The following is a 12500-nucleotide window of genomic DNA, read 5'->3' on the forward strand; positions in this document are numbered from 1 at the left end:
ACTCGGAGCTATCCTTCTCGGTCGGTGACAGCGTATCGCCCAGCACACCGTACGATCCCTGATGACTCCGGACGGTCCCTAGCGGGGCAGGGGCCTCCTCGCGAATGCTCATCTTCGGCAGCTCGCTGCTGCCCGACTCTTCGAAACTTTTGCGCTTCAGGCTTGCTGGGGGCTTGGTTACAGCGACGGCCACCGAATTGCCAGTGCTGTGACCCAATCCACTGCCAGCACTCGGCTCGAAGAAGGATCCGGTGAACGAGCCCCACACGCTACCGCTCACCTGTGCCGTTAACGTTTCCTTCGACTGTGACACGCCCTCGCCAGCCACCGGCGTGTTCGGGACGGTTTTGCTGCCCGCCAGCTTCCGGGGTGGGGCGCTGTCCCCGTGCTGCAATGCTGGATCTACCGTTTCATCAGCGAGCCGCTGGATCGTGTTACCACCGGACGGTCCTACCGGTTCCTCTTCATCCTTGATATCGAGCGCTTTGTCGATCTGCTTCTGGGCCTCCTTGAGGGCATTCTTCGCCAAGCTCGCAATACCTGCCGTGTCGAACCAGCTCATCCTGGCAGCCGTAGGTAGCAGGCCCGTCGGGCGCTGTCGGGCACCAACACCTCACTCCACACGGCCACGTCAATACGGTTGTCTTCGTCGTACCGGCAGCATCAGGGCCACGGTAAACACCTCTCTGCGACGTCACACCGTTCGTCGCCAACTACTCCACGCACCCAAGGACGACGGATAAACCAGGGACCAGGCAACTTCTAGCTACAGACGACTCCGCCTTTCGATTCGACCACACTCGAAGCAACACCGTAGGGACATCCAACAAAGCACTACGTTGCGCTCGCTGTTGTGATGATGGTTTTTTTTATGGAATTCCTCTTATTCAACTTTGTTTTTTGTTTTGCCCTTTTTCGCTCCGCTCGAGCAATACTCTTGCATGCAAAAGTTCTACAGTAAAAAGAAAAAAAGAAACAGAACAACAACAACACACGCAACCAACTCGAAGTGTCAGTGTGTGTCCGAGAGCGATATTGCGTTGCCGCTCGCATGGATGACGCTGATATGTTGATGATTCTAAATTTAAAGAAAGAAAATCAGTGGTGTATCGTAAACACATGGCATGTTTCTTTTTTATTTAACAGCTTTTCACAGCAATTTGCAACTAATAAGCTAAAAAGGTTTGTAAAGGTCCAATCATTCTTCAGTCTGAAGCAGTGCCGGAAAAGAGGCATAATTATCTTGATTTGGTCTATGGGCACAATGAAAAAAAGCGGAAGGAAAGGTCCCGTATGTGATGCGGAGTACGGTCTGTTTAAATGTTGCGGCAATACTCATGGATTGCGCTGCATGCTTGGAACACGGGAATTTGCCGAAGTTGCTGAGATTGTGAGCTACTCTACACATGTTTACACTATGCTAGTGGGCCTATTCGCCCCTCCTGCACCATCCGAGCTACTGGCTTGGGTTGCCATCAGATTCACAGCGTTTTTCAGCACTTGTTTCTTCACGAAATCGGTCGTCGTAGTGCTAAGATTCGCGCCAGCGCCAAAATTACACTTAACGTAGCCATACAAATTGGCACCATTCAAGGCGAGCGCGATGAGCACCAACAGCTGCAGACAGAAATAGGGAAATTAGATGGAATGTAGCTCATGGAGCAGACTGATTGCGGCTAGAATTCCTTCCATACCAGCCACTTGAACTTGAAGCCAAACAGAGCCACGATGAAGAAGAACGCCCAGATAACCGGACATAGCACGAGCGCCATCCAGAAGATGCGCACTTCGTGCGGGTTGAATTTGGGGGTGTAGCTTTCGCCCTTTTTCGATTCGAAGATCCAGTGCGATACGCCAGCGTCGTCCACGTAGTTCCACCAGCGCAGTCCCACCAGCAAGCGACCGGTGATGTTTTTCACCGTCCAAAAGTCGGCCGACAGCAGCAGTACCACGAACACGAAGCTCGTGATGAAGCTGCTACTGAACCAACCACAGAACAAGTACGTCGCAATGGCCGCTGCGCGGAACGCGATGTGAAAGAACGTCACGTACGGGTGGCTGTAAATGGGACGGCAGAACGATAGATTATGGTCGCCAGTAACAGTAGAGCGCGCATCGACATACGAGAGCCTTTTGACGATGCCATCCTGGTTGATTTCATCCTCCTCGCCGAACGGAACGGCTTCATCCAGTAAGGGTACCTGTAAGCGGATCGGAAACACCGGAGAGAATTAAAACCGAATCGAACTACGTTTCATCGAGAGGTACAGGATGTTTAAAACTAACCGCAGCCGAGGACATGGTAGTCACTCTAAAATCCCCTTGTTGTCGGTTTTTCTAGAGTGCCACGAATTTTCGATGTTTGCTTTGATCCGACAAGTTCGGAGCAGCGTAGCGACTGTCACATACGGTGCCTTGCGTTTACAGTCACTGGCTTATAAAAACACACCATGAAACCGAACACAACGGTGAGCTGTCAGGCACACACACAAACACACACAAACACACACACACAACACACGGGAGAAATGTCAACGTCGCCTCACAGCTGGTATGCTCCAAAATAGGAATCCTGTTCTTTCGTGCCACGGTGAATAGCCATTTCAGCGAAGCACAAGTGCGATCTCTGCGTATTCGGCCCTCCTATCGTGCATTTATTTGTATGTTCCAGTTAGCCAATGACGAGCTCTGAAAATTATCGCAGTGCGTCCAAGAGTAAGACAAAGCGGAAACGGATGCAAATTTTGCAAAACCGACAACAGGGTAACTTTCTCTTCTCTACCCTCCACATACGTCCTGTTTTTTAGCGCATGACCCCGGCTGGAACGATCCACCGAAGGTAGCCGCCGGTGCCATCGAAGGAATCTACACCGCACCGAGCCAACCGAAACTTCTGCTCAACAAGCGTGTAGCATTTCCGCTGCAATCTGGCTCTAAGGCAGTAGCGCCTGGCCCAGCGACAGCGGGCGGTCCACCGATGATGGCTGGACCGCCACCTTCCGTTGGGCCACCGGTTACGAACCGTCGCAACCGACCTACCTCAGAATCCAGTGCCGATCAGCACGAACCAACGAGCGCGAGCGCGGACCGTGAGGCCCAATTTTGCCAAATACATTCGGTCCTGAATGAGTGTGTCGAGAGGCTAGATGTGAATCGCCAGCCAGAGGTACAGAAGCGTCTCAAGCTGCTCTATGAAGCATGGTCCGGGAAAAAGCTAGAGGCTGCGCTGGAGCAGTACTTGTACCAGTTTGCGACCGGTAAGTCAGCTGGTTCGCTGGTTTGGGGGAATGGAACGGGAACGATAAACTAATTCCTTGCCTTGCCCCGTTTGCTGCAGCCCTGAAGGAGCAGGATGCGACCCGAGCCGGTAGCGTGCATCGCTCGATTATCTGTGATTTCGGCTCGAAGTGTACGCTGTGGGCACCGGCGCTCAGGCAGCTCATCTTCGCCCTGCCAGCGATCGATACCGTTGAGCAACCATCGGACAGTGTGATAGTGAATCCAATCTAGGCACCAGGCGCGTGTGATCACGCCAATGCCCTGGGATGGGGTACGCGTTTGCCTTTATTTGTTACTATATATTCCCTCATATTAAAAGTACATCCAAAGTAAAGTAATAAATGAATCGCTCAATCGCAGCAGTATCGCTTCGCGCGTTACTTAGGCACCACTCTCGTACTGATGACGCCCGCCATGAAGCTGGCCGATTGCTTCGGTACTCGTTCCAGCAGCGGACTGCTAAAGTTGACGTAGAAAAGGCCAAACTTTTCACTGCAAGAGGAAGACACACACACACACAGCGAGAAAAGCGGAAAAGGGCAATTAATGTTCGTGCGGAAAATGGATAGTACTGTGGTGCGGGGCGTGGGTACCTGTAACCACGTAGCCACTCGAAGTTGTCGATGATGCTCCATGCGGTGTAACCGACGACATGGCAACCATCCGTCACGATCGCATCGAGCAGCGCGTTCAGGTGAGCCCGGTAGTACTCGATACGGCCCGTATCCACCAGCTGCCCATCGTCCGAGAAACCGTTCTCGGTGATCAGGACCGTCGGGTTGGCGTAGTGCGTCCGGAACCAGTTGAGCACCCCTCGTAACCCTTCCGGTACCACGTACAGCCACTGGGATTTCGCGCGTGCCCAGCCCGGATCGACCGATTGCAGGATACGGGCATCACGTGCCCACGACGGTTGCACCGTCGGATCGTAGTCACCCCGCTCGAGGGTGGCTAACCGGCTGGAGTAGTAATTGTAACCGAGGAAGTCGCTGGCACCCCGTAAACGTGCACGCTCGGTCTGGCTGAACGTGGGTAACCGGGAGGTGGACCGTCCCTCGCGCATACTGTGCTCCCCGATGTCCGCTATCATCGTGGCCGGGTAGTTCCCATCCGGTCCGAACAACGGATTGGCAAACCAACCGATCTGCGGTGGAGAAGAGAAGGGGAAAAGGAACAAAGTGGTAAATGGCGATGGCCCTCTGGGCATTGCGGCGTTTGGTTGTGGTACCTGAAAGTCGATCGCTCGATCGACGACTGTCGGTGCGGTATCGTTGGTGGCCGGATAGTAGTAGCGACCACTGAGCGTGATGCCAACGACGCCGTCCTGCCGGTGGCGGTAGTGCTGATCGTATAGGTGGAAGGCGGCTGCGTGGCTGAGTAGTACGTGGTGCGCACACAGGTACTCACCGACACCGGTCGCGTATACCAGTGGGCCGGACCGCCCGGTCCCGTACCCTTCCACGCAGAAATCGTACGGTTCGTTGTGCGTGATCCAAACCTTCACCTGCCGGGGAGAATCTGTGAGTGAGCGATCCGAGCGTGCGTGCACGAGGAGAAGTACTTACCCGATCCCCGAACGTCCGGTACAGCACGTCCGCGTACTGGCGGAAGTAGTCGACGATGAGGGGCGACGCGAAACCACCGAGGTTCTGCAGATACTGGGGCACATCGTAGTGCAGCATGGTGACGACCGGTTCGATGCCGTGCGCCAGCAGCTCATCAATCAACCGGTTGTAGTAGTCGACGGCGTGCGCATTCAGTGACGAAGCATCACCGTACGGGAGCAGGCGGGCCCAGGAGATGGAGAAGCGATAGAAATCGAACCCGACCGCACCGAGCGCCTCGATGTCGCTGGCGTACAGGTGGTAGGAGTCGGCGGCCCGATCACCGGTTGCACCGTCCACCACCAGCTCCGGGTGCTCGTGCGTCAACGTATCCCATACGCTCGGTCCCTTACCCTCCTCGTCCCAGGCGCCCTCAATCTGGTAGGCTGCGGTAGCGGCCCCGAACCGAAAGTGCACCGGAAACTGCCGCTGGCCGCTCGACAGGTGCTGGTGCTGCATGGTTACCGGTTCCGGTGGTTTCGGTAGACCGAGCGCTTGTCGTAACAGCGCCAGTACATCCCTACCAGCGAACGGTGTCTCGACCAGGTTCGCTAGGCCACTGCTGGTACTAGCGTAACCGTCGACGCTTGATCCTACCAAGGGCACCAGCAACACTACCAGCAGGCTCAGCTTCACACCAGGAAGGGCCACCATGCTTCACGGGCGACACGATGCCTCTTGTCGATTGATGCTGAAGGAAGGAGGAGTGGAGAAGGGTTAAAGGGCGCGCCCGCGTCCACAACCGTACACCGTAAACCGATCCGATCGCGTGCTGGACGCGCACTAAAAGCGTCGCGCGCGTGCTAGCTCGCTTTACCTACCGCCGGACCCCGCCGTTCACCCCACCACACAATCGTGCACCGATCACCGTGTACCACTTAGCAGCCTGTTGCTTATCTGCTTATCAGCCGCCGTTGCCGCCGTGCTGTCACTTTCGGCGTCGGCTTCCTTGTGCTTCTGGCTTGGTAGATGGATCTGCCCTACAAACCGGCTAACCGGCTCACACACGCACACCCTTTTTTTACCCGAGCGCATAGCGCGCCAACGATGCGCGCCGCCGTATGTACATGCCAAATTAAGGCCATCCCGAGGGGGGGAGGGAGGCCACTTCTGGTTTGCAGAGTCGGTATTGAAAGTGAATCGGTTTTAAGAAAACATTAGAGACCCACTCGAGCGGCACAAGGGCCATGATATATATATTTATGTGGGTATTGCGAAGGGCACCACGGCACCGACGGTAAACCGCGGTGCGTTGAAGCTGACGAACGTGGTTGTTCGAAGTTCGGTGCGCAGCTACGAGAACAAGCCGGGAGGGTGGCGGGGGTAGGCGAGAAGTGGGGGGACCGCGATAAGCGCTGCCTGGTTCAAAGGGCAACGAGGCCCCCCCCCTCCCAGTACAACATGATTGGTTTTTATTTATTTATTTATGTTTTACTATCTTCGATTGAATGCGTGTCCACGGCTGGGGTCTGGCTGTGAATCCTTTGTGGTATGTTCGTGAGCTACTCGTGTTACCGACGGGGACGAGCACACACACGCACACACATGCAGAGCTTCTTCATGTAATCGACATCGACATGTGTGAAGTTGAAGTACGGACATTTTTGGACGATTAAAACTAAAAGTGTGTGTGTGTGTGTGTGTGCAGCGATGTGAGGTCCAGATCACAAGATCAGGCGGGTTCGCTTACCCATATTGAACATTTCTTTCACGTTCACCGTCGGACGGATTACTGAAAAACTTTGAAATTATTTGATAACAGAACTAGTTTTTATTACATTTCCATTGTGTTTTCTGTCGCCCTTCTTTCTTCTTCTTTTGCTTTTTCTTTTACTTCTTCGCCGTGCTCTTCTCTTTTTTCCTTTTTATTTTACTTCTTCTTCTTCTTCTTCTTCTTCTTCTTGCGCACCTTGTTTTGCATCATTTTTACTATTAATACGCCAAGCGCCTACTGCTGCGCCACCGGTTTTGTCGTTCGTCGACGTTCTCGTCGGCGGCGCTCCATTTTGTTTTCCTTTTTCTTCTTCCGTCGCATTCCTTGCGATGTTAGGACAGGAGGTTGAGGGTTTTGGGAATGGGGTGGGGTTGGAGTCTGGGGGGAGGAGATTAAAGGGAGCGGGGATGACATTTTGATTCTTTAATCTTCCACTCCCACAAGCAGTGAGCTGGGTGGGAAAAATTGGGAAACATGTGAGCGAGAGGGAGTGAGTCTTCCCAAAAACCATCCCCTCCTCCCCCTTCCCCCCACTACGACATATGTCCCTACAAATGCTTTAAACGTAACGCACGCAGGAGGTGAGACGCGCCAGCTCTTCCACGTACGCTCGCCCTCGGTACACTCACGCGTTGTCTGGTATTTTCTGTTTCTGTTGTTGATGTTGTTGTTGATGTTATTGTTGTTCCTGTATTGCCTTTTGCCGTGTGGAAGTGGAAAGTGTCTACCGGGACACCACCTGGAGGAAGCTGAAGCAGAGAACCCCGTGTTGCTCTTGCAACTGATCTCTCTCTCTCAGTGTTAGTGTGAGAAGTGCAAGGAGTGCGGAATGGTACGGAAGGAGTGGGAAAAAGGGGTGGGGGTGGGGGGCTGGCTACAGTTTCACGGTGCTCTGGCGGCGCTGTAGTGCTGGCGGGCCCCCTCCTTTAATCCATGTTCACTGCACTGTTCAGTATTAAAATCTATATTTCTGTGGGTGTGTGTGTGAGTGTGTGTGTATTTGTGTGTGTGCGCGCGCGTGTGTGTATGATTAATTTTTTTTTAGTTTAACTAAGTTCTGGCCGATCTCCGATCCCGGTGGAAAGTTGATCTTGTATGTGTCTGTGTAGGTAATATGTGTGTACGCGTATGTTTTTGTATGTGGGTGTGTGTGTGTGTGTGTGTCAACATCCTAGTCGTAGACCGGGTTTGGTTGGACCTGTGCCCGGATCATTTCTTAGTGCTACTACAGATACCATTCAAGGAGTTTGTTGTTGTTTTTTGAAATGATTTCTTCTTCTTTGTTCAGTTGCCGCTGTTATACACATATACATCCACACACACACACACAACCAACCACCCACCCACACACCCACTCCTCCAGCCTCACACACACACACACACGCGAGTCCCCAGCCCTCCCTTATCGATGAGTCCTGCGTCTTAACTGTGTCATATATGATATAACAGTTGGTATTATGCGTCGTCCCACTTTTTGTCCCTATATTGGGGGAGGTGATCCCCTTTTTGGGGGGGAGATGAGGGGGGTTTCGGACCCGGCTTGTTTGGCTTGAAATGATGGGAAGTGATATGTCCACTGTGTGACACAACATGCCGCCGCCATGATGACGCCATGACGCCAAAGAGCGCTGCACGAATGCGCAGCAGCAGGCTTGCGGCGCACTCTTTGTCAGACTGGTGACTGAGACACCCCACTACCACCAGCACCGCCCCTCTCCCCATCCCCCCATTTTACCCCATCCTACCGTTCCCAGGGGTGTGATGGTGTGGTTCGGCAGTGGTTCTATTGGGCGGCAACCCCGCTTAGCGGCTCCTCGACGCCCCCCCCCCCCTTTCCCCTTCCCCCAAACTTCGCAATTCCCAGCGCTGCCTCCGCTACACTTGTCGGCGAAAACGTCTAGTGTATGTGTGTGTGTTCGTTCGAGCATGTTAAGTCGCTTGAAAAGGTTTGTATGTACGCATGTGTGTAGGTGTGTGTTTTGTTTTGCTTTTACTACATACTAAAACGATAGATATTGTGATAATCCTTTCCAACATCCTTCCATTCTCTTTTCCCCCCTACCCACGCCCTTTCTCTCCAACGATTTCCCCTCCCCCTCTTTCTTTCTCTCTCTCTCTCTCTTTCTCTCTCTCTCTCTCTTTTTTTCTCTCTTGCTACTTGCTCTCACTCGTCCTGTCTGCTTTCTCCGGCTTAGGAAGAGATTTTCCACCAATGCCTGCAGTCCTTGCGTGTGTGTGTGTGTGTGTTTGTGTGTCTTAGTTTTGTGAGAAGAAGTTTGCGTGCATGTGTATATTGGTGGTGTTTGGTATGCGTTTGTGTGTAGGTGTTCCCTTTTCGCCAGGACAGGTTGCCAGACATCTAGAGGACAGCGGCATCGTTGAGTCCTCTACAACGTCATCGTAATATTTTTTTTGAGCTCTCTCTCTCTCTCTTTCTTTCCACAGTTCACAGATCTCTTTCTCGCTCTGTATCTCTCTTTCTCTCTCTCTCTCTCTCTCTCTCTCTCTCTCTCTCCCTCTCTCTACTCTCACATTCTCTCTTTTGTTTTTTTTTCAAAATGGTAGCCCTACTACTGTTGTACCACCGGCACACAGGGCACAAGGGGTGACATCCGGGGCACCCTCCACCCACCCACCAACGATGCCTAATCTCGTCTCCTATTTTGCTAGTAATAATAAATATGTACATTTACTTTAGAATTACGTTTACGACATTTCTTCCTCCCCTTCATGCCTCATTCGCTCCACTTTTGGTTTTGCTTAGAACTGATTTGTGTTGGATTTCCACCCCCTCCCCAGCTCCTTTTAGTATCTCCGCGCCCGCTTCTTTTTCTCCTCCGCATTTGACTTATTCACTAAGCAGCATTATTCCCTTGTTTCTTTTTTTTTTTTAATCTTAACTTTTTGTTGTTGCGAATAGTCCGACGAACACCTCTCTCTTTCTCTCTCTCTCCGGTTCGACTAATTCTCCTTCCATTTCTTTTAGGTTAGCCAGATCATTCGAGTGCTTGTTTGCACTTGTTCGCTTGGCCGGTTAATCTACTTAGTCACCATGTTCCGTTTGCCGTCCCTTCCAGTGGACAGCTAGGCTCCGTTCCGTTGTCCCATCTGATCGTTGCGGTTTGCCTCATTTGCATTCATTCGCGCATTTAGTCTCGAATCGTATATGTGTCCTTTGTCCACCCTGGTAACCGCGTGAGCTTTTTTTTTGGGAGAGGTTTTTTTTGTTTTTTTTTTGGGCAGGTTGGATTTTGTTCGCTTTTTTTGTTTGTTTTTTTTGTTTGGTTTTCTTTCGTTCGCTTTGTGTCGTTTTCTTTTGTTTGTGGATTGAGTTACCTTCTTTTTCTTCTTCTTCTTTTCGAGTGGGGGTGGAGGGTGGACTATCCAGTTAGTACGTTCAAGGATTACTCGGGGGTTTTTTTTTTTAGTAGTTGCATTCTCCGGTAGGCATATTATCGCGTGTTTGTTTTTTGTTTTATTTTTTTGTTGTTTTGTTTTGTTTTATTTTCCTCATACATAAACAGACAATACAGTTAGCAATACGTGCACACATACACGGGGTGTGCTCCAGTTCAGCAAATGTTTTGTTTTGTTTTGCTAGTTACGGGGTTTGTTTTTCGAGGAAAGTGGGTGTGTAATGGTTAGAAGGTGGAAACGAAGGTGGGAACCGGGTGTGGAAAGGGTGAATGGGAAGAAGAGGAGAAGCTTCATCTAGCGAATGGATTCCATTTCCCTGTCCCTGTGACTCGCCCTATGTTACGTTTGTGGTTGTTTGTAATATTAAATACATTTTTCCACTTCCGCAATGTTCTGCTCTTACTTATTTTCCTTTTTCTCTCTTTCTCTTTCTCTGTTTCTCTCTCTCTCTCTCTCTTCTCTTCTCTTTTCTGCCTTTTTCTTCCTGCGCATTGGCTAGGCATTCGGCGTTCGGTTATTTTCTTCTCTGTTTCATGTAACTGTTCCATAGGGTTGCAGATCAGGAAAATGCAAGTAGTAGAGGTTCGTCCCCGCATGTTTAGCACAACCGACAAGTGTCTTTTGTTCCTATTTATTCCTCGCATTGTGCTGCATCATCGACACACACACACACACACACACACACCCTCACACCATCGACTTGGCAGTGCGCAGACTAGACAAATCCAAGCCCTGGTGTTTCCTTGATGAGATTAGACTGCGTTTGGATGTATGTGGGTGGTTGCGGTGAGTGTGTGTGTGTGTGTGTGTGTGTTTGTGTGAGGAAGGGAGAGGGAGGAAGGGGGTAGTAGGTTGACAATATCCTTATTCTTGTGGGATGGGGTGGAGACTAATGGGAAGAGCACGATCGTACGTGGTACTGATACATACACGCACACATACACACACATACGCTCGCGCACACAAACACACACATACACACACACACACACACACACACACACACACACACACTAACTTTGGGTACCTATCCACGCGAAGACATTGTTCATTCCTATGTACACTTTGCACACGCTTTCTCTCATTCTCTCTCTCTCTCTCTCTCTCTCTCTCTCTCTCTCGCTCTCTCTCTCTCTCGCTCTCTCTCTCTCTCTCTCGCACACACGCGTACACATACACACACACTCACACGCACGCACGCACGCAGATGGAAATACACACGCACATTTACCACCGATACAATTATACATATGAAAGGGGGGAGGGATGAAGATTGCGTATACCACGGGGTTTTACGCTGGATCTCGGCTTTGGCTCGTTCGGTTTGTTTAATGGATTTGTATGAGTGTGTGTGTGTGTGTTTGTTCTTTGTTGCTGGCTTCATATATGAGATGAGGGGTTAGTTAGCTTTACTGTTTACTTACGAAATTGATATACAACTAGTTAATCCCATTTTCAGCCCATTTCGCATTCATTTTATAAATTTTAAACACTTTTTTGGGCGGCCCGGGCGGGGAGGGGGTTGGGGGTGGGGGAGGGCGGTGAGAGAGGAAGAATTTGGTTACAAGGACGGAGGTATAGGGGAACCGAACCGAGAGGGGGGTTTTGGGTTTTCTATCGCGATTTCACCGCACCTGTTTCGCTTAGAACGTTTTATGTCTTAGTCTCGCCCTATCTGTCATGTGGCCTACAGTTCGTTACCGGTTCGCTATACTGCATACTCCTCGCGCGTAATGCTAGTTTCTAAGGATCTGTGTTTCGTCTTTATCGTGTTCTCTTTCCTTTTAAACTTTTGACTGCCATCTTTTCTTTTCTTTCTTCTTTCTTTTTCTTCTTTCGTTTTTTGCTTGAGGTGCTTCCCATTTGCACCCTCCTTCGGCGCTCCTGATGCTGTACCGTGTTTTCGTTTCTCATTTGCTATGTTTGGTTTACTATTTATGTTTTAATTTCGCTTCATCCGATTCGACCCGCAATAAGATGATCGTGCCGCCTCCGACTATATATATATATGTGTGTGTTTGCGTGTGTGTTTGTGTGTGTTGCTTGCCGGTACCGTTAACGAATCGCACCGGGATTGTTTTTGTTTGTTTGTTGTTTTGTGGTAATTTTTCCTTTTCCGCTTTGTTTTGCTCGTATAAAAAATTGACGTTCGCAATATATACCTGTGTAAATGAGTGTGTGTGTATGTGTGTGCAAGTGTAGGTGAGCTGCATGTGTGTGATGATGTTTTGTGAGAGGTGGTGAGATGATGGTAGCATATGCGTTTTGCTTTGGAAACATCGAGACACTACCGTTAGACCGTTTACCGCACGAGTTGTAGGAAGCCGGTGGGAAGGGGGTTGGAGGGGACCGCAGAGAGTAAAAGGAGCCCTTTCTCTTTCTTTGTTTTTGTTCTTGCATTCTCTCTCTCCCCCTCTCTCTCTTTCCCTTACACCTATCAGTTCTGCGATACGGAGAACAACGGCCTCCCCTGGCTCTAGATTGTG

General features: G+C 50.7%; 4 protein-coding genes across 5 annotated transcripts in view; 1 reads left to right on the forward strand and 3 right to left on the reverse strand.

The window, feature by feature from the left end:
* The window catches only part of LOC125959130 (TATA element modulatory factor-like), a 4578-nt gene extending 3649 nt beyond the window's left edge, over window positions 1-929 (reverse strand). The window contains exon 1 of the mRNA XM_049691937.1: window positions 1-929. This exon is cut by the window's left edge and continues 2879 nt beyond it. Within this exon, the coding sequence (XP_049547894.1) occupies window positions 1-562 (562 nt within the window). The 5' untranslated portion in view covers window positions 563-929.
* Window positions 930-1107: 178 nt separating this feature from the next.
* Window positions 1108-2401, reverse strand: LOC125959305 (uncharacterized Golgi apparatus membrane protein-like protein CG5021). The gene is made up of 4 exons (XM_049692128.1): window positions 2287-2401; window positions 2125-2201; window positions 1695-2058; window positions 1108-1617 (listed from the first exon to the last, which is right to left on the reverse strand). The coding sequence occupies exons 1-4, from the start codon at window positions 2299-2301 to the stop codon at window positions 1411-1413; spliced, it is 663 nt and encodes a 220-aa protein (XP_049548085.1). The 5' UTR covers window positions 2302-2401; the 3' UTR covers window positions 1108-1410.
* Window positions 2402-2527: 126 nt separating this feature from the next.
* Window positions 2528-3510, forward strand: LOC125959316 (steroid receptor RNA activator 1-like). The gene is made up of 3 exons (XM_049692139.1): window positions 2528-2715; window positions 2808-3257; window positions 3338-3510. Exons 1-3 carry the CDS (start codon window positions 2679-2681, stop codon window positions 3508-3510), a joined length of 660 nt encoding a protein of 219 aa, XP_049548096.1. The 5' UTR covers window positions 2528-2678.
* LOC125959202 (myrosinase 1-like) lies at window positions 3491-5815 on the reverse strand. Of its 2 annotated transcripts, XM_049692023.1 has the most exons (5): window positions 5705-5815; window positions 4845-5574; window positions 4508-4783; window positions 3873-4423; window positions 3491-3771 (listed from the first exon to the last, which is right to left on the reverse strand). In XM_049692023.1, the coding sequence occupies exons 2-5, from the start codon at window positions 5535-5537 to the stop codon at window positions 3657-3659; spliced, it is 1635 nt and encodes a 544-aa protein (XP_049547980.1). In that variant the 5' UTR covers window positions 5538-5574; window positions 5705-5815; the 3' UTR covers window positions 3491-3656. The 2 variants fall into 2 exon arrangements, with proteins under 2 accessions (XP_049547980.1, XP_049547973.1); XM_049692016.1 differs by lacking the exon at window positions 5705-5815 and having other exon boundaries at window positions 4845-5651.
* Between the last annotated feature and the right edge of the window lie 6685 nt (window positions 5816-12500).

This window comes from Anopheles darlingi, chromosome X (assembly GCF_943734745.1).
Source record: "Anopheles darlingi chromosome X, idAnoDarlMG_H_01, whole genome shotgun sequence".
Taxonomy (NCBI): Eukaryota; Metazoa; Arthropoda; class Insecta; order Diptera; family Culicidae; genus Anopheles; species Anopheles darlingi.

Bases quoted from the DNA above. Each gene is read 5' to 3' on its own strand.
- LOC125959305 (XM_049692128.1), bottom strand. The intron at 2,059-2,124 runs GTATGTCGATGC...TCCCATTTACAG, and splicing joins GGCATCGTCAAAAGGCTCTC to CCACCCGTACGTGACGTTCT. The intron at 1,618-1,694 runs GTATGGAAGGAA...TTCTGTCTGCAG, and splicing joins GCTTCAAGTTCAAGTGGCTG to CTGTTGGTGCTCATCGCGCT.
- LOC125959316 (XM_049692139.1), top strand. From the start codon at position 2,679: ATGACGAGCTCTGAAAATTATCGCAGTGCGTCCAAGA. The intron at 2,716-2,807 runs GTAAGACAAAGC...CCTGTTTTTTAG, and splicing joins TTATCGCAGTGCGTCCAAGA to CGCATGACCCCGGCTGGAAC. The intron at 3,258-3,337 runs GTAAGTCAGCTG...CGTTTGCTGCAG, and splicing joins CTTGTACCAGTTTGCGACCG to CCCTGAAGGAGCAGGATGCG.
- LOC125959202 (XM_049692023.1), bottom strand. From the start codon at position 5,537: ATGGTGGCCCTTCCTGGTGTGAAGCTGAGCCTGCTGGTAGTGTTGCTG. The intron at 4,784-4,844 runs GTAAGTACTTCT...TCTCCCCGGCAG, and splicing joins ACCGGACGTTCGGGGATCGG to GTGAAGGTTTGGATCACGCA. The intron at 4,424-4,507 runs GTACCACAACCA...TCTCCACCGCAG, and splicing joins ATCGAGCGATCGACTTTCAG to ATCGGTTGGTTTGCCAATCC.